The sequence below is a fragment of the Simochromis diagramma genome, unplaced genomic scaffold (genome assembly GCF_900408965.1).
Source record: "Simochromis diagramma unplaced genomic scaffold, fSimDia1.1 OVJJ01000419.1, whole genome shotgun sequence".
NCBI classification, from domain to species: Eukaryota; Metazoa; Chordata; class Actinopteri; order Cichliformes; family Cichlidae; genus Simochromis; species Simochromis diagramma.
In genome coordinates, this window is record NW_024387244.1 from 2,035,955 (window position 1) to 2,063,428 (window position 27,474).

The 27,474-nt window shown below is 40.3% G+C and overlaps 2 protein-coding genes and 1 long non-coding RNA gene across 8 annotated transcripts in view; 1 reads left to right on the forward strand and 2 right to left on the reverse strand.

The window, feature by feature from the left end:
- Positions 1 to 3,771: 3,771 nt before the first annotated feature.
- LOC120747158 lies at positions 3,772 to 6,460 on the reverse strand. Its single transcript, XR_005699062.1, has 2 exons — positions 6,344 to 6,460; positions 3,772 to 5,328 (listed from the first exon to the last, which is right to left on the reverse strand). It is a non-coding gene; the product is annotated as an uncharacterized LOC120747158 (long non-coding RNA).
- On the forward strand, positions 6,458 to 12,586 carry LOC120747156 (LIM/homeobox protein Lhx8). 6 transcript variants are annotated; one of them, XM_040052809.1, is made up of 9 exons: positions 6,458 to 6,672; positions 7,336 to 7,413; positions 8,081 to 8,206; positions 8,399 to 8,520; positions 9,151 to 9,371; positions 9,522 to 9,625; positions 10,371 to 10,466; positions 10,972 to 11,149; positions 12,111 to 12,586. In XM_040052809.1, the coding sequence occupies exons 1-9, from the start codon at positions 6,592 to 6,594 to the stop codon at positions 12,185 to 12,187; spliced, it is 1,083 nt and encodes a 360-aa protein (XP_039908743.1). In that variant the 5' UTR covers positions 6,458 to 6,591; the 3' UTR covers positions 12,188 to 12,586. The 6 variants fall into 6 exon arrangements, with proteins under 6 accessions (XP_039908743.1, XP_039908748.1, XP_039908744.1 ...); XM_040052808.1 differs by having other exon boundaries at positions 6,461 to 6,672; positions 10,960 to 11,149; XM_040052812.1 differs by having other exon boundaries at positions 6,566 to 6,672; positions 7,248 to 7,413; positions 10,960 to 11,149.
- A 611-nt stretch (positions 12,587 to 13,197) lies between these two features.
- The window catches only part of slc44a5b (solute carrier family 44 member 5b), a 36,948-nt gene continuing 22,671 nt past the window's right edge, over positions 13,198 to 27,474 (reverse strand). Inside the window, 10 exon segments of the mRNA XM_040052688.1 lie at positions 13,198 to 15,441; positions 17,097 to 17,181; positions 19,124 to 19,212; positions 19,649 to 19,792; positions 21,226 to 21,311; positions 23,088 to 23,211; positions 23,313 to 23,373; positions 25,496 to 25,609; positions 25,743 to 25,827; positions 26,109 to 26,193. Of these exon segments, the coding sequence (XP_039908622.1) occupies positions 15,239 to 15,441; positions 17,097 to 17,181; positions 19,124 to 19,212; positions 19,649 to 19,792; positions 21,226 to 21,311; positions 23,088 to 23,211; positions 23,313 to 23,373; positions 25,496 to 25,609; positions 25,743 to 25,827; positions 26,109 to 26,193 (1,076 nt within the window). The 3' untranslated portion in view covers positions 13,198 to 15,238.

Sequence of the window (27,474 nt, forward strand, 5' to 3'; positions counted from 1 at the left end):
CCAGGGTTAGCCAGGGAGGGGAGCCATGCTACTATCTGGCTCACAAGAGAGGATCAATCTGTGCTTTTGTACTCAGCTGCTCTACACGGTTCAAATATTCAACAGGAGATATAGACATGCAACCTGTAAATAGATCACTGTGTGCACAGGAGGGTCAGTGGTCAGAATTGATGCTGTTGCTGAACAGCATCCCCCTTTTTCTTGGAGGTTTTCTTGTCAGCATCCTTCTACAAGTAAAGACGTTCAGCAGGGTCTTTAATGTCCTGCCTGAGAGAAGAACCACAGTATGTTTAGGCATCAGAAACTGTATTTCAACATGCCATACCTGCACACCATCTGTAATGCTCTCTGGTTAAGATTTGGTGGAATTTTTTTTCACGTATATTTGATAAATTCAGCTTGATAAGCTGATGATTAATGAGCAGAACTGCAGTGTGTGACTGTTCACAAATATTATCCTGAAGCAAAGTTAACCGCACATGTAACAAATAATCTTTTCTGGCACAGATTCACTAAAGTACTGGAAACATTTCTGAGATTTGGGCCCATATTGACATGATAGCATCACACAATTGCTGCAGATTTGTTGGCTGCACATCGGTGATTTGAATCTCCCTTTCCACCTCATCTCAAAGGTGTTCGACTGGATTGAGATCTGGTGACTGTGGAGGCCTTTGTGAATTCATTGTCATGTTATGGAAACCAGTTTGAGATGATGTAAGCTTTGTGACATGGAGTGTTATGCTGCTGGAAGCAGCCATCAGAAGGTGGGTACACTGTGGCCATGAAGGAATGGACATGTTGTATATATAATGGCAGCTTTTGGTGTTTAAAACATGCTCGGTTGGTATGAAAGGGCCCAAAGTGTGCCAAGAAAAGCTCTCCTTCATCATTACACCACCATCCATGCTTTCATGGTGTTTACACCAAATTCTTAAACTACCATTCAAAGGAAATCAAAATAAAATCAAGACTAATCAGATTGACAACATTTTTACAGTCTTCCTGCAAAAAACTGTGGCCTGAGTTTCCTGTTCTTCTGCTGCTGTAGCTCCACGTGATGTTCACTCAGAGATGCTCTTCTGCATACCTTGGTTGCAGCGAGTGGTTCCCTTCAGCTCGAGGCAGTCTAGCCATTCTCCTCTGACCTCTTGTATCAACACGACCTTTTCTCCCCGAGAGCTGCCACTCACCGATGATTTTTTTCTGTTTTCGACTGTTCTCTGTAAACCCTGGAGGTGGCTGTGTGTGAGAAAACTCCATTAAATCAGCAGCTCATCTGGCACCAACAACCATGCCACATTCAGAGTCGCTTTAATGTCCTTTCTTCTCCACCCTCACGGCCGGTTTGAACTTCAGCAAGTTGTTTGCACCATGTCTGCGCACCTAAATGCGTTGAGTTGCTGCTAGGTGATTGGCTGATTAGGTATTTGCTGTACCTGTGCAGGTAGTGCACACATCTATCGATCTTTTTCTCTAGACAGGCAGATAGATCATTGTTCTCGTTAAAGATACAGTTTCGTATACAAAAAAATTAAAAAACAGGGACTGAAGTTGAAAGGAATGACATGCTCATTTGTCATCAGAATCACATGGGAAGCATCCTTTGTGGAACTTCATCAATAACCTTTCTACGTACAGATGTACACTAAAGGTGAACGAGCCGGGCAGATGAGTTTCCTGTTTGAACTTTCAGTACCTGTCAAGCTGCTGGGATTAAGATGGCTCTGCCTTCACGCTCACAATAAACACAGTAATCACGGCAGACATTTCACCAGCACTAAACACCTAATACACAACGCAGGTCTTAAAATAACAATTAGCGTGGAAATGGAAGAGGGGTGATTATAAATTCCATTCAGGAAAGGGTCTTGGCTGTAAGCTGGGAGGTGGCAGGGAGATCTCGGGGAGTCATGCGGTTCAGAAATGGGGGGGGGGAGCAGTTTTTGCAATCAGCATTAAATAGAACAGTTTTGTGCCTGTGTGATTGTGAAGTGGGCCATTACTCGTTGATAAGAGCACTTTTTCCTTGTGTCGCTCTGATTGGGCTGAGCATGCTGCTCCCTCGCACATGCTGTCCCAATGCAATCAGGCCCCTCTTTCACTGCACTGCCATTTTCACCGCTGTGATTTCCACCCAATCCCTCCTTCGCCTCCCCCCCCACCCCACCTAATGCAACCACACTCCTCCACCCCCCCCAAGCCACCTCCCACCCTCCAGCACCACATCTCCCCCTTCAGATTCAATGAGTACCCATTTACAGCAAGGAGAAAAGGTCATGCCAAACTCGTTGTGTCAATTGTAAACCACCCCAATTTGGACTGATTTCAATGAAATAAACGAGTAGTTGCAGCTCTAAAGAAAGCAAAGGTCCATGTGGAAGTAGCCAATTAGGAGAGTTTCTTAGAGAGACTGGTCAGGGTCAAACGCTCAGTGCTTCACTGGTTGAGACCCGTCCACATTCCTTGTTCTTACTATATTAGGGGATGTTGTGTGTCCTCGGAAATTAATCTTTCACGAAATAATAAAATATAATTTGTATGTAGAGAAATTTTTGCATAAAACTTAAAAAACAAAACAATTACGCGCAGGGCTCGGATTTTCACAGCAGACATTTCCTATTTTCATACTTCATATAAGTGAGGATGGACGTTTTACCCCGTCACATTTCTTATTACTACTTATGTTATCTTATTTTACTTATTGCACTGTATGTTGCACTGAGTGGTCTTTATTTCCTGGGCTGTGCCAAATTATTTCTTTTATTTTTCAGGTTGTGCATAAAATAAAAAGTGCATGAAATGAAAGAAACACCAATCAGTCTAATTTATCTGTTCAGAACTATATTAAACACATTTTGATGTCTTTTACTTTGAAAGGCTTCTGTGCTTTGTATGTTTTTTTGAATGGTCCGATCTGGCCACCTGGAAGGTTTTTGCAGAATAGAAACACTGCATAGAACAACCTTTCACTTTGTTTTGTAACTTGTGTTACAAGTCCTATAGAAAGTGATCACATTCTCCGTGTGGTTGTCTGAATTGTTCATTTTATCCTGAATCATCATCATCTTCACTGGTTATACTGTTTTTGAACAGACAAAGCTGCCGTAGCCCAAAAGTAAGGTGGTTCAGCCAGGGAGCCGTGTTCTTTGATTTGATGACAGCAGACCGACTGATTGTGGAGAAACTTGGGTGTTGAACCTGCACTTAAAAAAAAAAAGAAAAATCTTTGCCTGTTCATCATCTGTTTTACTGAATTTGAAATGCATACAAACTTATTTTCACTAAAAGAAAGAGGAATTATACACTATAATGTCACATGTGTTTGGTTTTACAGGGTTGGCCCACGACAGATCAAACTGGGCTGTGGCCACTGAGCTAAAGTGAGTTTTAACCTTTAACTTTGCCCGGCGACAAAGTGCTAAAACGAGTTTAAACACTGTTGTTATGGTGGAAACTACTTTTATATGTAATATGAGTTATACATGAATCCATTAATAGCCCCGATTTTGTCAGACAAAAGCACAAAAACTTACTTTTGATCTTTGGTTCCACAATGATCCAAAAGTGTGAACCCAACTTCTAACCTAAACCCTTTTGTGCATCACCTCAGATGCCACTATTGTTGACCTACTTTAAACCTCTCATACAATATGCTCGAGTACCTATACACAGACTGTATATACCCAAACCGCCACCCACAGTCAGATGTAAAGCAGTGCAGCAGCAGAACGAGTTTGTAAGTATGTTGACAGATGAGAAATTGTTTTCGTCTGGTCCATATCACGCAAAACATTTTCGAAGTCAGCCGTGCAATGCTGAAAATGAAAACATGCAACTGTTACACACTCAGATCTCCATCTTTCCCAACATCTGCTCATATCAGGTTTTCCACAGACGGTCAATTGGAGTGAGATGTGATTGTCTTTCATGTTAAAATGCTCATGTCTTTTTTCTCACCTTTGGCGTCTCCCAGTGAACTCGAGACAAGAACATAAATCAGTTTTATGATTTTTTCCTACCGTGTTCAAAGCCCTTTCTGCTACGAAGGATTCTGTGTCTGTTTTAGTTGAAATGTCTGATCCGCAGAATGCAATGTTTGAGCTGCGTGATCTGATAAGGAGCATTCATGTCCACCATGTGGAACAGGACACATCTCGTTGAAGGCACGCTAACTCCTTTATGCCTCTGCGATGGTGCGATACAGATGCAAGCTCATGCTGGTGCAGGTCAGACAGAGCTCCCACCAAAACAGCTGTGGGCAGAAAATATCCATGTGTGTGTGTGTGTGTGTGTGTGTGTGTGTGTGTGTGTGTGTGTGGTGGCTGAAGTGAAAGGATTTGTCGAGTGTTGGATTGCGTGAGTGACAGGTTTGAGTTGGTGAATGAGTGAGAGTAAGAAAAAAAACAAAAATAAAAACCAAACCACAAAAAAAAAAAAGCAACAAACTGTGTTTTCTCTAAAGTAGCTCAAGATGTTTGTTGATGAGATTCCAGCCCTTCTGATCCCTGTGGGATTTCTACATTTCCACCTAAAGAGAACATATAATGTCCTCGTGTCACTGATTTGCATACCAACTTAGAGCAGCTGGGTCTTTCTGTTGCAGTATGTGCAAAAAAACCCAACACTCATTGAGCCACTTATATAATAATAATGAATTTAGAACTGAACTAACGTAGAACTTAAAAAATAAACAAACAAACCAAAAAAATCAGTTCTTGATGTTTCCCAAGTTTCAAAAATTAACAATTTGCATTTTCCTCTTTGTTTTTTTGGCAGAGCCGCAGCTTTAGCAGAAAACCAGTCATCTCATGAATCATCCAACTGTTACAGAGCAGTCTGCTGATTATTATTCCTTCCCCATATTGCACTCATGCGGTTGATGGCTGGATGGGGTGATAATAACTGGATATAGTTTGTTTTATATTATAGGCTGTTTTTACGGTCATACAATGGTAGTAATAAAATTATTTAATCAGTTTATTTCTCCTAAGGACGAGCGGTGAAAGTTGATTCTCATATTTCCACCCAGAGAAAAAAATCAAACACACAACAAAAAGGATATTAAAACCATTACAGACGTTGGATTTCTTACAGACTGAATCGCTTTTATTTAAGCAAACGTGACAGAAAAAGGATTCCTAATAATTCAAATGGAAGCACAAAACTGAGTAACTGAGGCTGCAGAACAAGAGAGACTCTGGATGTCTGTGCTGCATATCAACTGGTTTTAGCTGTTTGCTCTGCTGTAAACTGGTTACCAACAAAATCATCCAATGTGGGTCCAGCGGTTTGGAGAGACTGTGGTGCACGTTCTTTAGTTCTGTTCTGCATGAAAATAAGAAGAGAAGATGATGCATTAAAAAAAAGAAAAAGGAAAATAATACAAGACCTCCACACAGGGTGAGATACTTAACAGTGCAGTAACAATGATTTTAAAAAATCCTCTTAAAAGAATGATTTTATTTCTTATGATCTCTAATTAATAATAATAAAATAAACGACCACATTTAAAGGTTCTCAAACTGTAAACTAACAGGAACTTTCACTGAGCACAAACTATGAGATGGAAGTGTTTTTGGCCTTCTGCTCAGATGGCACAAAGCTCAAGAAGTAATTAGTTGTGGCAGAATAAATATTCACACAGGATAATATAATATAATAATATTGTAAAGATTAGAAAATAAAGAGATTGAGTCTTAATAGCAGTAAAATTCACCCACTTGCACCTTTTACATCTTTCCCATCTTTCTTTCTAAGAACATTAGTAAATAGTATATAGTTTATATTACTGGATCTCCATTTCGTTTATTATTATTGCTACTGCACCTCAGTGTTGCATGTTGCACCTTGCTGATTTGAAGGTCTTTATATTCACGGCTACATCCACCCTGGAGGAGATCAGATTACTTTTCTTAAATCCACTGTAAACATGTTTGTAAAGCCTGCAGCCACAGGATCTGTGGTCTGAATTTACCTTTAAGTTCTTCCTTAAGGCCTTAAAAAAATATTAAACAATTAATTTTTTTAATAGAGCATCTTTGCATCCACTTGCTTTTCACTTTCTTGTAGCTTGTGTAAATTCTACCATGTTATTATAATTTGCCTCATAATTACACCTGTTTTATTTTTAGGAGCAAGAGGAGCTTCAGCAGGCCTTTCTGAAGGAGCAGAAATACAACCTGCTGTCAAACAAGTTGTGAACTACATGCAATATTTAAACACTTTTAAATATTTTTGAACCACTTGCATATCATTCAAAGAAATCATGAAGTAAAACTTAAACATGCGGATTTTTTTCAATCAAGCGCTCATTTGAATAAAATATCTATAACAATCTCACTGCGCCAGACTTTTGCTCCTCTCAAAAGTTGCATTCAAACCGCAAAAGCTTATTTCCAAAGGGGAGGCGCGACCAACACCGAGGAGAAAGTAGGAGTTATGAAACGCCCTCTGGAAACAGCTCGGGACAGACTGACTGGCACAAGCACAGGAACCCTGGAGGAGAAGGAAAGGATAGCGGTTAGATTTTTTTATTTTTTATTTCCTTCGCTTTGAAAGTGGGACGACTTTTCCAGGCTGGACGCAGACATGCGCTGGAAAAGTGAGGTAAAAGTAGAGTGTCGCATCGGTAAGGAGAAGGAAAACGGATCTCTGGTGTCCAACGACGAGGTGAGTGGAGGGCGGGCGTGTAGCTTGTACACTCGCGATCAGCAGGTTGAGCCGTGAGTCCGTATCAGAGATTAAATATTAGTCGAAATTGCTTTGCCAATTAAATGAGAGTGGGCTTCGGTCTGTCATTAAAGCCGGCCTTCACACGCTGCGGCTCAGTATTTTTACAATTTGAAGAAATGTCAAAGAAAATGAGCCCTCCCTGAATTCTGCAATTAAAACTCAAGTAGTTAATGAGACCTCTTCACCTTTTGGTTGCCCGGGGTAGACGTTTGTGGCGAACTTAGCCTTTTTAATTGCTGTTATTAAATAAATCAATCCCCTTTTCCTTCAGACCTCGCGCTGCTTTTCTGATTGACGCGTGAAATTGGCGTGTTGGTTGGTTTAACCGCAGCTCGCGCACGCGCGCGCGCCCGCCCGCGAGCAGCGGCTGAATCACAAATTCAGAGCTCAAGAACATAATGGACACGGGATGAGTATTAGTTCAAGTGTTGTCTGTTTTTGTAAGTAATGACTATCCTTCTCTTCTTTAAATGTCATTTTGGTTTAATCGCCGGCGTTGTCATGGTGAAAAGTGAAAGGCATGATATTTATGGGAAGGAGCAGGGGGCATTTAAGGCAGCTGCGACAGTCTGACAAACCAGCATCCTCTTCTCGCCGTAGCTTCTCGTCATGTGTGAAGATTGCAAAGGAGACGAAGAGCTGCTGGGCAAATGCACTGAAGACAGGAGAGACATAATGGTAGGCGGGAAGGAAACGGTGCAGCCACAATTTGGTTTATTCTCAAAAACGAGCACGTTGTTTTTAATTTTTAAAGTTGTTTTATTTATTATATTTTGTTTTTTTGTGTCTGTGGACAGACAAAATGACAACTTTTAGTGAAAGATGACATGTATTTCTCATGGATTTGTCACTAATTGGCATCTAAAAGGAATAAAAACGCAAGGCACTTTATTCTTTATTCAGACTTTTCTATCTTTTTGACTTTTTCTTTTTGGATTTGGACTTTAAAGCTTTTTGTTCTCGCGTTGGTCAAACTGTGACCCTTATGGCTTTACCTTTTTTTTTATTCTGTAGTTTGATTTCGCTATTTTGAGCTTCTTAACTTTGCTTTCAGTGTTTTTCTTTATGTTTTTTTCCTTTTACTTTAATTACTAACTCAGCAGGTGGCCAGGAGACAAGGATAGGCGTGACTGGACCGAGATTTAACAGTTAAAACAAATAAATACAGAAATTCGGGAAAAATGGTAAATTTTTAAGAGACAGTTTCTTGTGGGTTTTTTTTTTCAGACTATCAATCACGTTGTTTATTGGTGGTGACAGTGCGTACCAGCTCATGCTGTACTGCAGGTTAGGAGTGGATGCGTTCCTGTGCGTAATTTTCTAACCGCAGGTCTGATCTCCTCAGGGCGCACCGGTGGAAGTTTTGGATGAAGAAGCGTCGTCCCTGCAGGCGATGTCCTCTGCGCCTCTGTTGGGCAGAACTGTGTGTGCGAGCTGCAACGAGGAAATAGTTGATAAATATCTATTAAAGGTAAATCCTGTCATTTTGTATTTTTATTTTATTTATTTATTTATTTTGCATGCATTGTTTTTCCTGCGTATTTAACACTAGAATACATTTTTTCTCCCCTCTGCTGTTTGGCTCTAAACTGCTTTTCTTTCCCCTCCTTTCTTCTTTTATTCACCGAGTGACTTTTGCCAAATCATCATATTTTTGCTTTAGGTTAACGACTTGTGCTGGCATGTGCGCTGTCTCTCCTGCAGCGTGTGCCAGACTTCACTTGGCAGCCACACAAGTTGCTACATCAAAGAAAAAGAGGTTTTCTGCAAACTGGATTACTTTCGGTGAGTATATCGCCCTGCTAAAGATGCTTATCAGCGCAGATTCAACGATAACATAAGTTTGGGTCTGTTTTCGTTAAAGGAAATACCCATGAAATCCGATCTGTTAAAAAAAATACAAGTAATGCATTTGAGAAATTAGATATATCGAACACTGAGTCCTGTTTCATTAAGCTTTTATTACTGTGCTTTCATTGTAACAATAATAATAATAATATACAATGCAGTCGGACCTGAGATTTGTTTCCGATTTTATTCAAATATCATGTATATAAAATTAATAAATGACCAATAAATACATTATTATTTCTTACATTAATTTCTGTGAGTCGACGAACTTCATAGTGACACAAATAAAAATTAATAAAACGACTTAGAGGATTTTATTCCGTATGTTTGGATAATTGGAACAAATTGTGTGCCAGGTCCAGGGCAAAGGTCCATCTTTTATTTCATGTACCGGGGCCTAAATCGACGTCAGGTGGGTTTTTTCACCGTTCCTGTTGTTGTTTAGACTGTGAGGTCATTATTTTGTGCAACTACACGCATAAATAGCAGGAATCATTATAGGAATTTAAACTGTTATTATCCTTTAAATACCATCAGGCTGTCTCCTTTGACCTTCACCTGCAGGAGATACGGCACTTGGTGCGCGTGCTGCGGGCGGAACATCCACTCCACAGACTGGGTCCGCCGGGCGAAGGGCAACGTCTATCATCTGGCCTGCTTCGCCTGTTTCTCCTGTAAGAGGCAGCTGTCCACCGGGGAGGAGTTCGCCCTGGTGGAGGGAAAAGTGCTTTGCAGGGTTCACTACGACTGCATGTTGGACAACCTCAAGCGGGCGGTGGAAAAAGGTGAGGCCGAAGTCTCACCCCACCAAAATGACCGCGAATAATTTGCTCTCTCTGTTTTTGAAATATCGGTTTGAAATTTATGAATCATCAATGAAGCCACCGGAAACGGTATCATGTCTCATTTTAACATATTAATATATTTCGCTGCAGGAAACAGCGTTAACATGGAAGGAGCTGTGCCCACCGAACAGGAGATCAACCAGCCCAAACCCTCCAAGAGAGCTCGGACCAGCTTCACTGCTGACCAGCTGCAGGTTCAACTCCTCCTCTTCTTCATTCATCACATAAGAAAAAACAAAGACAAAATAAGTAGATTGTGTTTAGGTAAAAAAATGAATTAATGTATAAAAAAAAGAAAACAAACAAACGCTGAATTTCTGGCCCTTAAATGATTTTTTTGGAATTCTTTCAAAAATTCTTTTTCGTTTTTTTTTTTTTTTTTTTTTACATAGTATACATATACTTTTTAAATTGTGGAAATTCACTTCTATGTGTCAAAAAATAAAAATATCAAAGGATTCAAGAGGAAAAAATGCCCTGATGTTATTTTCACAGGTGGATAAGATGCGTCATTGTGTCTGACATCAGAGATGATATGATACAAGATATTTAATACATTTAGTCTGAATGACACAGAGGACAGAATTACTAGAGAAGAAAAAAATAAGAAATCTGTTTTTTTAAATTGGACCATGTGCAGTTTGTCTTCTCTTCACAATAATAATATTTATAATGCACATTATTTCAGCAATTCCCATTGTAGTTTTGTTATTGAATTAAAATGTAATAAATGGTTTAGATTTATGCAGAATATCCCAAAATGCTTATATGTTCCATGATTTTATTAGAATTATCCGTCTGTGTGAATTAAACCCTCTCTGGCAGACTTTAAAAGGCAGCTCTCAGATCTCCTCACAGTTACTCGTGATCAGATGAATCATGGATTTCCTTCCCACGGGACCACATAGTAAACCTTTGTGTTACTTTGTGCACATGCAGGTGATGCAGGCTCAGTTTGCTCAGGACAACAACCCAGACGCCCAAACACTGCAGAAACTAGCAGAGCAGACAGGCCTCAGTCGAAGAGTCATTCAGGTCAGTAAAGATCGGTGCATGAAGACAAAACGGATGATGGATATATCATCTGTTATGACATTTGTTCTTATTGGATTTCAATATATATCATGTGGTGTGTATAATGTATATTGTGTGTAATTACTGCACTATCCGGATGACGTATGTTCCCAAACAAACTCCTAAATAACCAAACAGTTCAGCCTGTAAAGACAAAAATGCTTTCTGAAGCTTTAACTGAAGCCTGAGATACTTTAAGCAGATTTGTAATGCAGCTTCTAGAGTTTAAGCCTTTTTAGATAAGACACCTTTATCTGTTCTGACTGTTGCTGACTGTCCAAAAACTACAAGACAGTGACAGTGGCTTTACTCACAGGACAAAATGACTCCTTGACTGTAACTCTGTAAAAAATCATCTGTTTTGGCTGATGAAACATGAGCTAAAACAGTGACGCGCTTCTATCTTGGACTCTCAAATGCAGTCCTGCTAAAGGCGCTTGTCCCGTTAACTCAGGTCTGGTTCCAGAACTGTCGAGCACGCCACAAGAAGCACGTGAGCCCCAACCACACCTCCAGCACCCCCATGACCTCACTGCAGCCCAGCCACCTGTCCCAGCCCACCCCGACCCCCGAGGAGCTGCAATACACCGCCTACGGAGGTCCAGAGGGGTCGATGCTCTCAGCACTCCACTCCTTCATAGACAGTGAGCACGAGACTTTTTATACATTTCCATGACTGGAATTAAATTAAATAGAATTTTTTATTCTCTTATTTCTAAACGATATATATTTATTTTATTTTAATTGCCCCCATTGAACATTTGCATTTAGGATAAATGGACAAATATCTTAAATTCCAAACACAATTATTCTGAAATAAAGATGATTTTAAATCCAGGAACTTTAAATATTACAACCAGCATTTTAATCCATCTCCTGCTTTACTTTGACCCAGAAAACTAGACAATCAGTAGAAACGACTAGAATAAATCCAGACGAAGAAAGAAAAACTTTATCCTGCTTAAGATTTTGTCTCAGTAAAATAACATCAAAGTTAGAGGAGTGGTAGATGACGTCACTAGACTATAGGATGACAAATGAAATGACGCAGGTAATAAAAAATGATCTGGCAGCCACGCCGCACACGATGAGATTGGGAAGTTTTGTCGTCAGATAGCAGATAATCAACCTTATAATGCTTTTTGTTGTTGTTGCCTTTGGTGTAGCATTTCACCCTCCCTGTTTGATAGTAGGAGGAGACACAAACCCAGCCAGGGAGGGGTGTGTGTGTGTGTGTGTGTGTGTGTGTGTGTGTGTGTGTGTGTGTGTGTGTGTGTGTGTGTGTGTGTGTGTGTGTGTGTGTAGGAGGGGGGGTTAGGGTCCCAGATCTGGATAAGTGGGGAGGTTGCATCCAGAAGGGCATTTGGCATAAAATCTGTGACAAAGCAAACGTGCGGCTCCGTCCGCTGTGATGAGAAAATCAGGGAGCAGCTGTTCGAACCCTTGTGGAGATGTAATATTTGACCGTCTCAGGAGCGCAACGAGGAAACATCCAATCAAATCACAATGCAAATACATAACTGTGCTGTCGTCTGTTACATATTTGAATGCAATTTGTGGAAAACTGACCTGGATCAATATTCTCACTCTGCTCTGTGTCTGCAGTACACTCGCCTCCATCCTTGTTTCAACCGCTGCTGCCAGCCCACGCCATGACCTCGCTGCCCGTGTCTAACGCCTGAGCTGCCCTCTCTCCCTTACACTCACACACAGCTGACCAATGTTTTTCCATTATTAGCAGCAGTATCTGATACGTGTGGTAAATATAATTTAAAGTTTTTGTGACCCATAAATTCTGCCGTAATATTGTTTGTTAAGCAAATTCTGGATCATTATAATTTACAGCCCTAAATGTACTGATGTATCATGGCAGCGCTTCGGTGCACGTCACACACGACGTCATATATTTATATTTGTTTGTTGTCTGTTTGTTGGTGACAAAGTCTGATTGTGCTACTCTTAGTGAAAGCCACCAGCCCCACAAAAGTCGACTCCACATGAAGATGAACTGAATAGCAGTGTTGCAATTTAATTTATTGTATGTGTCGTCTCTTTTGAGAATAAATGTCTAATTTCACAAACCCGGGAGGAGTCATTGAAAAGCTTTGACACACGAGAGCTGAGGCCGTGCTGCGTTCACGGCTCGGCATGTTTACAAATTAGGAAATAGAAAAAACGATTCATTGATGAAAGCAAACATTATTAAAACACAACAATATCTGTATGTCGAACTTACACACAGGCAACATATGTGTTGATTAGACACAAACACCTGAAACTTTTAATTGCAGACATACAGATAAAACTGAAGTGTTTCTGTTTACGACAGGTTCGAGCATCTTCAGAGTTTGACTTTTAAGAGCTTGTGGTTAGAAAACTGTCTCGCGTTATACCGAGAGCGACGTTTAACTTGTGTCTACTTGCTGACTGTGGTTGACCAAAAGAATCCAATTTCCAGACACAGGAGGGAGGAGAAGGCATATAAAAACACTTCTTTTACTTCACTTATCAGATCTTACGAAGTCACACTACCTGGAGTGAAACTGAACCTGAGTTACATACACAAAAAGATATCGAACTCCGATGGGAGTACGGTAGTTACTTTGTGTGGAGAAAAGAAAGAAGAAGAAGAAAAAGACCAAAGAAAACAACCTGCTGCATGCGTAATACGCCCCACTGTGCTCTACATGCATCATTTCTCTTCTTTCTTTCAGATACACAAGGAGTTGTTTTTCTTTTTTCCTTTTTTTTTTTTGAATGTTACATGTCCCAGCGTGCTCAGCTCAAACAGGGGCGGGAGGTGTGTGAGGCAGCCTGGCAGTGTTGTCACTCAGAGGCACCATGAGGGCAGGTTCTCAGCTTTGACAAGCACGCCGCAGAGACTCACAAACATGAGTCACGTCTGAAAGATCTAAAGAACATCTTTCTGAGCGGTGCGTGAATCTACTCTGAAAAAAGCACAACCTAGTAAAAGGTTGATGGCAGTAAAACACAAGGTGTGAGGGAGGTGGTGCACACCCCGGGCAGGTCGCCAGTCCATCACAGGGCTGACACACAGAGCCGCTCTCGCCAACGTCGACGCCTGAGGGAAATTTGAAACCACAAACTGATCTCCCAAAATCCTCTAAATCTTTTTCTTCCCAGACAGGAATCGGCTTCATCTGTGGCTCACCAACCTAATAAATCCATCCGACGGCAGCTTTGACACGAGCGACTCACTAGTGTTACAAACAACCATGCAAGAACAGGACACATAGTAGCAAAAACACTTAACACTGTTACTCCAATAACAAACTTTGTTATTGTTTAAGGTTATTAACACAAGACTCAAATATTCTCAGTGTGAACTTAAAAGACTTATTAAAACCAATCCAGCATCTTTAAAGCAGCTCCTCTACTGTTGGTTTGGTTCTGCCCCACAGACGTGTTACATGCACACGTTTGCCACATGATGGGACCTGATTATATGTTTCTTAAACTTATCAAAGATAAAAATGGTCAGTAGAGAAGCAGGGGTTGTGTGAGGCATCATTACCGACAAAAGCCATCATATATTAAAAAATACATATCGATACTGTTTCAATAATACACATATGATTATATCACAAATAATCAATGAGCAATGAGTTAAAACTCGGACATTAAGCCTTGTGGATTTGCTGTTGTATTTTCACTATCAATTAATTTATATTTCCATTTGCACAGTTGTGGGTACAGGCTCTCTTTCCACCTCCTGGACTGGTGGTTAGTGTCATAAAAATAGGAAAACACACAAAAACCACAATATTAAAGACGACTTAAACTGACAGCATTATTTGCTTTTCAATGGTCTGTACAGAGATGATGGTTTTTATCTTTATTTGGATTAGTCTGACCACGATAACCATGCAGTGAAAACACGATACCATGACAGCCCTAACTGTAGGCGTGGTTACAGGAAGCGTCCAAGGGCACTCGGATTATTTTGGAAATCCACAATCACTTAAGGCCGTCGGTGACGTCTATTCAAAGTGACCGCCGTCATCGTCCTGTGATGGAAGCCTTTAAATCCAGTAAGAATGGACTCTAACATTAATGAGGTAACTTTCAAAGATGATCACTTTAACACTTTTATACCTGTCACTGGTTTCAGTGCATCGTCACTGATACACAAGCCCTCATCAAAACACGTGCAGAATTCGGAGGTTCTGCATTTTCTGCTGCACACAAACACATAATGTCATTCTGCTTCCCCCACAGCTAATAAACCAGACCTGTTAGACATCTCTTGCTGTTAAATATCCCTTTAAGAATGTTGATAAAGATGTCCAAAGCACGTATACTTCAATATTCAGAAACTCAAAGCAAAACACACTTGAGACTGAAGTAATCTGAACTGCTGTGCCATCATGTACTTGGCAATTAAACATAAAAACAGTGAGCAATGAGTGGTGAATATTTTTCTCAATGTGAGCAACTCAGGTACAGTGTACAGGTCATCTGGTAACGACTGGCACCACCAAGTGGTGAAAATTGGCAACTACACGAACCCAAAGCTGAGACGCACACAAAACAAATCTGTTGCATTGTTGTGTAGTATGTGGCAGTAAAATGTACACAAATACACACATTTCCTTTACATAGACACATATAAAAATATTCATAACTATCACTGAGTCCATAAATTACTATGTGTGGGTGAATCTAATTATTCATGTTGCTTAGCTACAAGTTGTCTCTTATAGTGTACAGCTTCAACTTGTGTACACTCCCATTAAATATGGCAAAGTGTTTATTCCCATATGCCACGTGGGCTTGTACCATGCTTTGGTGTTAACCTTTATTCGTTCTCCTTCCTGCTACTTCCTTCTGTTCTTCTTGTGGAGGATCTTCCTCAGCGTTTTGCTCATGCGGTAGGGCCGGGCTGGAGCGCCGTCGTTCACCTCCAGGTCCCACACTACGAGGCAGCAGCAGCAGCATGTTAAAAACCAATGGCGAGAGAATCATGCAGCACGTCAAAATTTAACCTGTGATCACCTCGATTGTAAAAAATGAACGCCTCTGGAAATGCACGGGTCAGTAGTTCAACCATTTATGTTTATTCGAAAACAAAGATTCACATTTTCATTGGATTCGTTGATAAAAAAATTCTCCTATACAAAAAGAACACTGAATAACCTCCAGACAGATGTGTGTATTATACTTAGTATTAAAACAGCACAACATCTGAACCATCCAATAAAAAAATTTACCAAAAATGGCTTTGACATCCTTTTATAAACTGTATCGCAAAGGTTCCTGGTGTTAGGTCTAAAACAGAATAAGAGGAACATTTTTTTTTATTTTTTTTCACATCTAGGCACATAAACTAGTGGCTGCATTCAAAAGTTTCCTGAAAACGCTCAGGCTCGGTTCACATCTTTTTTCTTTAAGCATAAACCATTAAATGTCTTTTGAAGTCTTGACCTCCAACAAAGCCTCTGTCTGGTTTACAGTACATCTATGAGCATAATGAAAACTTTAATGTGACGCTGATTTAACATGAGAGAAACCTGTTTTGCTAAGTGCAGAGTTCACACCATTTTTGGATCTGTGTGCTTGTGTTAGTATAAATATAGTGGTTATAAAACCAATGGTAAACACCAACAGCCAGCAAAGTAATCATGCTACACAGAAGAAAGAAATCACATGGTTCGTTTCCTGTATGTGAAAGTGCATACAAAACATGATTTTACATTAGAAGACCAAAGTGCAACATGAGGGTGCCCCATAAGTCCACCACTTTTTCCGTGGTGATGCCTTATGTCAAAGTGGCATCTGTACATTGTTTACGGTCCTCGTGTTTGTTTGGGTTAAAAAAAAAGAAAGAAAAGCTTGTCTCGTTTTTAGTTTTCAGCCTGTGCATCCATCCTGCGAGTTGACGTGTACCCTCTCGGTAAGGCAGAGGTCAGCAGAGAATACAGACGAGAAAATGACAAAGAAACACAAAAGTGTAGCAGAAAAAAGGCAAGTATCTGAGTTGGCTCGAGAGAGGAAGTGAACAGTTATCTTAGTCCCCTATGCCTTTTCTGCGAGGACCCGAAGTAACAGCATGTCCTTTCATGCACAGGTCATCCCTGACAGGCTGGGCGGGGTGCATCCAGTTTCAATGTTTAGCCCTACAGTACTTGCTCTCGAGCGTCCAGACCCCCACGCACACGGCAGATATGGAGAAGCGAGTCAGAGAGCCAAGAGTTTAGTAAAATGCATCACTCAGGAAGCAGCGCAAGTTTTGGCACCCTCCTCTCCTTTGCGCAGGATCTTGTGCAGGCCAGGAGACATGTAGTAGGGCCTGGAGGAAGAACCGTCATTCCTCTCCAGGTCTTCACCTGAGACCAGGTCCCCGCAAAGGAACAGGAGGAGCAGGACGAGCAAACAGCACACAGAGCGGCAGCCGCAAAGAGAAAGGAAAGCAGAGACTCAGCAGAGATGATAAACAAGAAGATATGCAAGACAGCGATTATTTCAAGTTATTAAAAGGAAGAAAGAGTCACACAAAGCTGCTGACATTCGATTTTTGACCACAGCAGGAGTGCTTCTGCACCGTAACTAAACATGAAACAGCATACTTACAAAAGCACAGGAACAATGTGTCCACACACATAGCATAGACGTTAAAAAAGCCATGTGCGATCATGTAGGATCCAAATATCACCGTCTGAAAGAGTTAACAGGTGAAAGTCTTACACTTTTAACTGTAGTCTTGTGTTCCAGCTTTATTGTGCACACTGCATTGCAACAAACGGCAAAAACATTATGAAGAATATAAATCGCTGAGTCATAAATCCTGGAGCAAATTAATTAGCTTGTGCAGCACTGTAAAAACTGCAACTGTGTAAAGCTGTGAAGCTTTCCAGAACAACTCTGAATAAATATGTAATTACCAAGAGTTAAATATTTATTATTGAATATTTGCCAAAATAATGGTTCGACTATATTTAAACAAAACACAAGTAGAGGAGCGCTGCTTAGAAGCACTGGTTGAGTCTGAACATAAGAAGTGATTTTTCCACCGTACCAAGGAAACAAAGTACAACAAAGAATATAGATCGCATCATTTTTTTGTGCTCTGTGTAAAAGACCAAGTCAGAATAAATATATGTTTCGTGACTGTGCCTCTGTAAAGAGAATTTTAAATCAAATAATCACGATGTGACTAAAGTACAGACTTTCAGCTTTAACATTATTCTTATAGTAGTCACTCATTTTCACTTTAAACTAGACAAACTAACATAACTTTATATGGTAATAGTAGGGGTGCAACGATACACAAAATTCACGGTTCGGTTCGATACTTTGGTGTCACGGTTCGATATTTTTTCGATACAAAAAAATGTTCGTGCCTTTTTAATGTCATTCATTAAAATTATAAATATATATTTTAACTCAAACGTACAGTTTTTAAATTTAATGTTGCTGAAACAACAAAGGGATAAAATAATAAATTATCTGATGGAGAAATCACTCATCTTTGGAAAGGAGAGTTTATTACAGAGAAATGTCTCTTTCAAAATAAAAGCTATACTATACGCTTCTTCTGGGCTATATTCTCAGCAGCATACTAAACAGATCAGGTCCCCATAAGGAGAATCCTGTGCTAACGGCTGTCTAAATGACTCGGGTAAAGTTTGTAGCATGCGTGCTTGTTGTTTTTGTCTGCTTCCACTTGTCTTTGCACTAGGATGATGTCGGAGTAAATGTGCAGTCATATTCGTTGTGTTCCCACTAGTGCTGTCAGCGTTAATCTGAAATGACGTTAACGCCACAACACGGCAAATCTCCGTTAACGAGCTGCCGTCCAGCATCAACACGTTAACGAGCTAACTGCGCTAACGCACTAGTTCCCACCATGTAATTGAGCATTGCATGGCACATCCGACATACTGTTTTACTTTTGTCCATGACGCGCTTACCTTCAGGGTCATACGTCACATGAAGACCAAAATAGTTCCAAAGGCCAGATCTGAATGAGGGTGGAGGAGGAAGTTTGCCATGTTGCAAGGAGCTTAGCTCCTGTCTTGCTAGCTTGCGCTGTGCTCAGTGGATCTGCGCTCGACAGTGCAGCCTAGGCGGAGTAGTCGAGCGCAGATCCACTGAGCGCTCAACACAGACAGCATCGTCAGAAGAAAAGTTGATCAAATAAATTAAAAATTTTGTATTGTTCGATACATATGCGTACCGAACATAAAAGCACTGTATCGAACGGTTCGATATCGATATGAGTATCGTTGCACCCCTAGTTAATAACATTGTTGCTGTTTTTTTTCCAACCATGGAAATAATTCTGCCACCAGTGAACTCTGATAGATTTATTTGTATATGATCCAGGGTTACTGAGGCCATTAAACTGCCTGCTAGTAAGTAGTTCAATTACTTGTGAGCCTCTGAAAATTGGGTACTATGTACCTAAATAAGTCCTAAAGATAAAACAAACAACAAACACATTTTTGTTAAACCCCATGAATAAAGGTAAAACTTTACATTTCAATCACATATTGATTGTTTGATTTTTTTGACAGAAAAAGTCTGTCATTGTCCAAATACTAACTATATTCATCACAGTATAATCATATCCTCATTGTAGATTTTTAATTCCTTACCAATAGAGGGACCCAAATGTAATTTAGTGATGGCACCTCCTCTTGAAAAACCGGTATTTTACGCGAGAAGAAGAAAAATGCAAGAATGCCTGAAAAAAAAAAAAATCTGATTTGGGTAACAAGCAAATATATATTTTCTTACATCATTTGAAATAAACAAAAATTGTCAAATCCTCATCGGCTTTAAAGGAGATTAAACACCGAGTGGGTGGAACTTGAAACAAGGGTCTCATGATATACTGAAGGTTTACAATAAAGGACCTGCAGATATAAAAAGCTGCTGAAACAAAACAAGAGGTTAGGCCACGCAATAAGTCCTTTCAAACACTGCAAGTATAAATTAGAGTAACTTCTAGAATCAAGTTTTACGTTTAATATATAAGCTCTTATAAACTGAAGTGAAATCAAGGTCCTCTAAATTCATGTCAGCCACTTACTGGGATGTAAGTGTCAACTTATAATGATGCAAATTAAATAAGTAAATAAAGAGCTTATTGCATGCATCCAAATAAAAGATAAACTCACCAACACTTCCTGAAATAAGCAGTTTTCCCAAGAACAGCAGAAAGTCGGTCACCTTGTCCAGGACGGCCACCCTGCCGGGAGGAAGACAACATGAGTAAATGGACTGGTTCCTATTATAGTGCCTCTCACCTCCAGCTGAGCACCCTCATTCACCCAACATTTACATTCATACTCCAATGGACACATCAGAGAGCAACTTGTATCTTGCCCAAGGATATTTGGCATGCACACGGGAGCAGCCAGGGATCGAACTACCAACCTTCCAATTAGATGACCCCTCTACCAGAGTTGTGCGTCCACATTGAAACGGCCGAAAAAGCCGACGCTCCAGTCCTACGCATTCAATTCAATTTTATTTACATAGCAGTCGCCTCAAGGCGCTTTGTGCATGCGTGAAACGCAAGAAGATTCGGATTTCTGTCTGCCGCTTATTTACTTTCGGGCTCTTTGAAACGTCGCGGCAAAATGAGCTGGAGTTGTTGCTGCGAGTAACACAAAAGTACAAAGTTGCAAAAGCGAGTGAGAATTAAAGAATTTGACGAAAAGCTGGAGCATGTACAAACTGATATTAATCTTTAACAGGGCTGTCAAAACTGAGAGCAAACGAAACAACCGCTGCCCTCTGCTATCGTAGTTTAATGGGTCACATGACTGCATCATATGACGTTTTCGAAAAGGCTCCTGGTTCGCTGTCGCACTGCGACGGGAAAACGGTGTTCTCAAATGTATCCGCTTTGGAGAGCGTTTTCAAAACGCTGGGTTTGCCTTGAACGAAAACGGCGTCTCAGCGTGGACGGGAGGACAAAACGGGGAGAAAAAGATGCGCTTTCAAACGAAAACGTATTAGTGTGGACGAAGCCTGAGTTAAAAGCATCTCAGAGCCTCGATTTCATCTTTGGTGTCAAGTGTTGTGACTGCAATGTGTTTGCGACGCTGCTGTTTAGAAACTAATCTCAGGCAGTAGTCCTGAGAACAGTCAAACTGCTGTTACAATCAGTGTCTCCAGGACCAACAAGCTCTGAAGACAGGAATAAAACATCCCTGAGTTGTTTGGGTGTTCTGACCAGCATGAAGCATGTTGGTGCATTATGATTTAGCTTTGCTGCCTATGGCTCTGGGCAGTTTCAAGAATTCTCTGTCATATCACAGCAAATCCACCGATCCGGTCAAAAATGTCAGGAAGCTGATGTGAGACTGGTGAACAAATGTGCAAAACACGTATGAGAAATAACCTCTGCTACAGGTGACACAACAAATGTCTGAGGCCTGGATGTACGTCATACAAAAGCATACAAGATCTATCAGTTTCTATTTGTTAAAGGATTTATATTATTAAAGTATATCCACCGTTTTTAGTGGATCACAAGTTTGGTTGTTCTAATAACAAACCAAACAACTTCCTCTTTAAACATGACTGCAAATAACAGTTGACACTGGATTGATGGGTTAAAAGATCACAAACAGCAGGAGCATCTTCATCAAAGTAATAATGTGAACACTTTCATAATCTCATCAACGAATCAGAGATTTTTCTCTTCATATGAATTTAATCACTAAAATGAGGAAAAGCCATTCTTACACGAGGATCCAGATCCAGGAGTTTGCATAATCTTCGAAGATCTTCATGCCGACTTCTTTGGCATTCAGCAGACTGGCGATACCTCTGTGGTTCAGTAAAAAGGTGAAATGGAAAAAATAGGAGGAAGAGGAGTAGACAGAAAGTGATTAAACAGCACAGGGACGCACTTTGGTGGATTTAGGCTAATGCCGCTTAGTTCACAAGGATTTCTCAAAAACGTTTTGACAGCCGATTGATCTCTACTGCTTTCATCATGGAACGGAGACAGCTATAGCTCTAAAATGCTTTCGATAATGTCAGTTGTAAGAGCTGCTCAAGTTTCATATCAAAGAGCCACAAAACAAGTAGAGTTACAGAAGCAGTACTGGCAGCTATTACAGCAGGGTGGGAAATAGTATAGAAGTGAATATCATTCAGACGAGCACTTTGTGGTAAAGCAAATAGTAATGGATGTGTTAGATCAGGAGCCACATTTTCATTTCCACAGTAATAACATAAATGCTTCAGATAGTAAACGTCACAGACTCAGTATTATCTTTTTTTTAAAAAGTAATCTCCACTGAAGATGTTCTGGTTTAAAACCCACACAGAGTTTTTGTTGAATATCAGAATTCAAACAGAACAGGAATCAGAAATTTTGCACCGGTAGGTGTGGATGTGAGTTTGTTTCTCGGTGTTAGCGTGTCCAGGGCATACCACACCAGTGTAAGCTGGGATAGACCTCAGGTCCCCGTCACTCTAACTCAGATAAGCACAAAAGAAGATGCCTGTTTATTTCACAGGAAAGCTCGCCTTCTGGGTTCATTAAATAGCTCCACTTGTCATTAAACACTTGGAAAGTATTTAAACTACAAAACTGGCAGCAAAGTCAGAATATGATTACTGAAAAGTTTACTGTAGAAGTGACTCAGGTATATCTTGAAATTGGCGAGACATAGAGGGCAAGATAACATTGCTGTGGGACAAACAGGACGCCAGCATCAATTCTAAATCTTACTGTCTAATTAAGGTCACTGTTCAGTGTCCACACATACAAGAGTTTGGATCGCTCCCAAAATCTGCGCCAGGAGAGCAAAACTAATGACCACCAGGGGGCAGCACAGCACTCTCCAATTTACTTCACACAGAAGGTAGAGGCGATGACTTGATGTTTTGAGGTATTAACTTGCCCTATTTTGCATCTAATGCCACAAACAAAAAATATAGTTATGTATTCTTATGGATAAACAGCAGGTTAGTCTATATAAAGCAACTGGCTAAAGCAGAAGCAAAGTTAAAAAGCTGAAATAAATCATTTTTCAGCCCTTTCTACTTTATGTTGGCGGTTACTTGGCTAAAGAAAAAGCATCAAGTTATATTATTCAAGGTAGATTACTGCAGCCATACAAATCATGTATGATCATGATATCAGCTCACTGGTTTAAATACATGATTTTTGAAGTTTGCTGCCTCGGCCCTTTTACATGCTGATAACATATAGATATATACATACATACAAAGCAGCTAAGCTTGTAGAGACCCATAACATTGGCTCAGGCTGTTGAGTTTGTAGGTAAGCTTTATTTTCATGCAATAAGCATGCAGATGACTTTGAATGTGACTGAGCACATTCATGGGCATCAGTAAAATGCCCACTGGTCCTACCCTGTTATTTCTGTCCAGATCTCTCTGGGTGCAGAGTTGGCATCCCTACAGACAGTATAACAGTTTAAAAACACTTTATTCTAGAGGGGATTTTTAAAAAGTAGTTTCATTGTTTGTTTTGTTTGCCAAATCTTAATCTGTGATTCTCCTACTGCTAAAAATGAACCCGTTAAACAAGTAGGGCAAAGACTGGTGTTGCAGGGGAGCAGATCTTACTTGGCAGCATCTTTGAGATCGTCGACACTTCTCTTGTTATTTTCACCGTCTTTGAAGATGGTCTGATTGGCTACAGTTAAAATCCCATTTCTTCTAATGAAATCAGGGAAGCACCGCTGAAGGACTGAAACACATTTGTAGATATTTTTGTTGTATTTACCCTCTTGGCAGAACAAACAGTAAGTTATTGAGGCAATGTATTTAGAGTTGCTCGGATTCACTTACAAGGTCTGCTTGGCACAATCATAGACGGGCAGTCTTCATCTCGTATGACTTCTCTGACTGACTGAAAGGGAACAGAAGAGATAATGATTCAAAGAGCTGAAAACAAGTGATTTTCCCTGAGCGTTCACTCCTCGCAGCCTTTATTACAAAGACAGAAAAGAACTTCTTCTCTATTAAACTTTGTGATCTTGTTTTGTTTGAATCTGTCGTGCCTGCTTGAGTATTCAAAAAAATCTTGTATGTTTCTCTTTCATTCACAAGTCCTGCAATGAAATGTCCAACTGAAAATGCACCATAAATAAATTTAATTTAAAAATACTTATGCAAGTTACAATAATTATCATTAATCTAAAAAATAAAAACGTATCTAAAGTAAACTAAACACACAACTGACAGATTTTACAGACAGATGTAACAGAGTTTGTCATACTTAGTGATGACGTGGAAAGCGGAAACTATGATTCAATTCAGACAGTCTGAGCTGTAAAGTGCTCCCACACAACACCTCACTTTCATGCACCATAACGCCAGCGTCACTGCCACCGAACTGCTGCCAGCTGACGGAACAGGGCTGTGATAAGCATGAGTGGCTGCTAGCTCACCTCCGCCCATCTCGCGAAGCTCACTCCAAATGTGCTCTTCGTTATTAGAAAGACTAAAACTGATGAAATCGTTTCAAAAATGTTCTAGAAAAGAGAGAAAAGGTCCAAAGAGCTCTGAAAAATTTGGAGTAGTTCTGTGTTAAAGTCACGAGTCAAGTGTCAGGCCTAAAAAAATACCTAAGAAATAGGAACAAATATCCAACAAAGTCCTGAAAGGAACTGAGAGATGCACCTGACCATTGCACAGTGTGTCTGTGAAATATGGTGGAGGCTCAGTCATGCTTTGGGGTTGCATTTCAGGCAGTGGTGTTGAGGGTCTCGTTCAAATTCTAAACCACCATCAGATGGTGATCCTTCATGTAATGCCATCCGAAAAGTGTCAGATTGACGGCGACTTCATTTTCAGCATGACAATATTCCCAAACAGTAGTGCAGTACAAGCATTCCTGGATATAAAAACACAACGGACCACTGTCAGCCATGGATTGGCCTCCTCAGAGCTCGGACCTCAACAGTATTGAAGCCGTGTGGAATCATCTCGACAGAGAACAGAACAAAAGGCAGCAACATCCAAAGAAGAGCTTTGAATGTCCTTCAAGAATCCTGGAGAACTGTTCCTGAAGACTACTCGAAGAAAGCTTGGGATCAGGTGGCATTTAAGAATAAAGGTGCAGATACCAAATACTGACTTTCAAGCCTGTTAGGCTACGTTCACACTGCAGGCGAAAGCGCATCAAATCCGATTTTTTTGACCCTATGCGACCCATATCCGATCATGGTGTGACAGTGTGAACGGCACAAATCCGATATTTTCAAATCCGATCTGGGTCACTTTCGTTTGTGGTACTGAATCCGACACATATCCGATGTTTTAGAAAGCGACTGCTGTTTGATGGTCATGTCGCATTAAATCTGTCTTTTACGTCACTGACACAAGACAGACGCCAATTATCAGCGCCGGAGAAGACATCGTAAACACTTCCTGGCCATCCAGTGTAGATGTCAGTGAAACTGTTGGGAAGACAACGTTGGAGAAACGTGAACATTTTGTTTGATCTGTATAATCTGCAGATTCTGACAGAAATCTGCAGCTATCCTTTGCAGCACCGCTCCTCTAAAACAGCAATAAGGATCATTATTAGGTTATTTACATTATTATGTAAATAACAAAATAACTTAAAGCAAAAATTGGGAAACGTAAAGTCCGAAGTCTTTATATTAACGGCCATCAGTCAAACAATACTGTTTGCTCTGGGTCTAAACAGAGCGCGTTCACACTAGAGCGTGTTTGCTGTCGCATTTTATTTGTCGTGTGAACGAGCAGACAAAAAAAATCGGATTAGATCAAAAAATCGGATTTGAGCATTAAGACCTGCGGTGTGAACGTAGCCTAAGATACTCGTATACACTCTTTTTATATTTATTTTTGCACGTGTCATTAAGTAACTGCACATATTTCCCAGCTAAGTGTCCAATGTATTGTACATGAGCTGGTCTCAAAGCAGCGATGATTTAACACAATCTCACACTTCCATCGAGTTTGCAAAAAAACAAAATGCCCCGTTACCCTCCATCTCTCACCTTACTGCCAATCTCGAAGCCTGGCTTGCAGAATTGCTTGTAATATTCCCAGTTTTTGGTATTCATTGCATCCAGGAGAGTGGCAAATCTGTCAGGGCACTTCGAGACGCAGAGCTGAGGAAGGCAACACATCGTCTTAATGAGAGCGCCCATCAATCTTGCATAATCGTGCGTGGCGAAAAAGTTGGAGAGAGACATCAAGCACTGTACACAGAGCTACAAAACGGGGCTTCGTTCAATCTCCTACCTGGGTTGTAGGGCACTGGAGGTTAATTAAAACTGCAGGATTGGCACATTTCAGCATGTTGAAGTAGAATAATATGGCTTTGTTTCTGTGAAGACAAAAGATGAAGACAAAAAAGGGGAGTCAGATTAGACAGATCCAAAAGTCCATTACTGTGCAATGTTTTATCAGCCAGCATGGAGGTGCTCACACTCACAGTGTGCTGTGCAATAAAACTTGCCAGGATTAATCAAGAATCATCTCAGTGTACTGAATGGTAGACAATGGCTATTGTTCATGTAAAGATAACAACATAATGCTGACAGACAAATTGGACAACATAATTATTCCACTGTAAACAATTTAAGAAGAAGACAGTTTTCCACTCACGCATTGGGGGTGTTCTGCTGGCCACAGAACTGACCGCGGCTGTCTGTTGGATAGACGACCTTCCTGGGGTCACCGTGAATCCAGGCTGAAACGACACCAACAGAGCTTTTCATTTCAGGTGCTTGAATTTTAAAATCTGCACAATCATCCCCCAAATCATACTCAAACTGGTCTACCTGCTTAAGAACATGAGGCCACTGGCCAGCCCATCACCCCAGTTCAGACTGTCTGCATTCCTAAATGACCAATGCTAACATTTTCAGACATCTACTTTACTTTGAACATAACTAAGAAAATGATCTGCTGATAAAAACCAAAAGACACACATTAGCATTCAGATACAGCTGTAACAAAACGAACCCTCTGCACTATATCAACAACATTTGTGCCTAATGCCAAGGTCATGCATGTTAAAAAGCAACCAAAACAATTAAGAATACAAAAATGCAAATTTATTTAAGCAAGGGTATGAATAGTAATTAAGAAGAAACACAACAAAAGACAAAGAAATCAATCCTCTAATTTGTTCTGTTCTTTTTCTCTAGATAGGACGGTGGCAGCCCTAAAAATCAATTTTCTGAGCAATGCTTGTGTTTGATTAATTTAGCCAAGCTAAACAACACAGTGTTAAAGCCTTTCACCTTGCCAGTCAATGAGGGACTGTGCTGAATGTGAGGCAGCACAATTAAGATGCTCTACAAGTCACAACAAGGAGGATGAAACTGCAAAGGATGAAGGCAGAAGGCCACATTCTTTAGGTGACTGCAGACATGTTGCGTGCGGCGTCATACACGTCGCTCTTTTTAAAATTATTTGGAAACAGGAAGTCCTTGCCAATTACTGAAACATGAATCAACTGGCAGTAAGCTGGAAAGACAAAGCCCAGTTTAGTGACAGCACTGGGACTTTCCCCAACTTTGTAACAAGAGAGAAGAGATGCATTAACGTGCTGGTCAGTGAGTAAAGGAAGAAAGGTTAAATATATCCAACTTCTTCTACTTATCATGAGAAACTCCCATTCTTTGAAATGGGATTCTAGAAATTCTGACCAGGTCAACTAAAAAAAACAAACAAAGTGCTGACAATTGAAGTTTTTTTTGTGGTATATTACTGTCAAACAAAACCTCAGAGCGTAGACGCTGCTACCACAAGGTAAAACACTTCCAAGGTGGAAGACGGTCAAATTTTAGGAAGTTCAGCAACACATCATTAGATACATCTTGTTAGTAACAAGTTCACCTTCAGAACTATGCTAATTAAGTGCTGAAGTCATTCCTGGGATATTTTGCTCCACATCCTAAAGGTGCTTTACTGGATCGAACACAGTGGACTAATTTTCATTTTCAAGAAACCAGTTTCAGATGAT

Coding starts and splice junctions, on each gene's coding strand:
- LOC120747156 (XM_040052808.1), top strand. CDS start 6,592: ATGCGCTGGAAAAGTGAGGTAAAAGTAGAGTGTCGCATCGGTAAGGAG. Junction 8,207..8,398: donor TTGATAAATATCTATTAAAG/GTAAATCCTGTC, acceptor TTTTTGCTTTAG/GTTAACGACTTGTGCTGGCA. Junction 11,150..12,110: donor ACTCCACTCCTTCATAGACA/GTGAGCACGAGA, acceptor CTGTGTCTGCAG/TACACTCGCCTCCATCCTTG.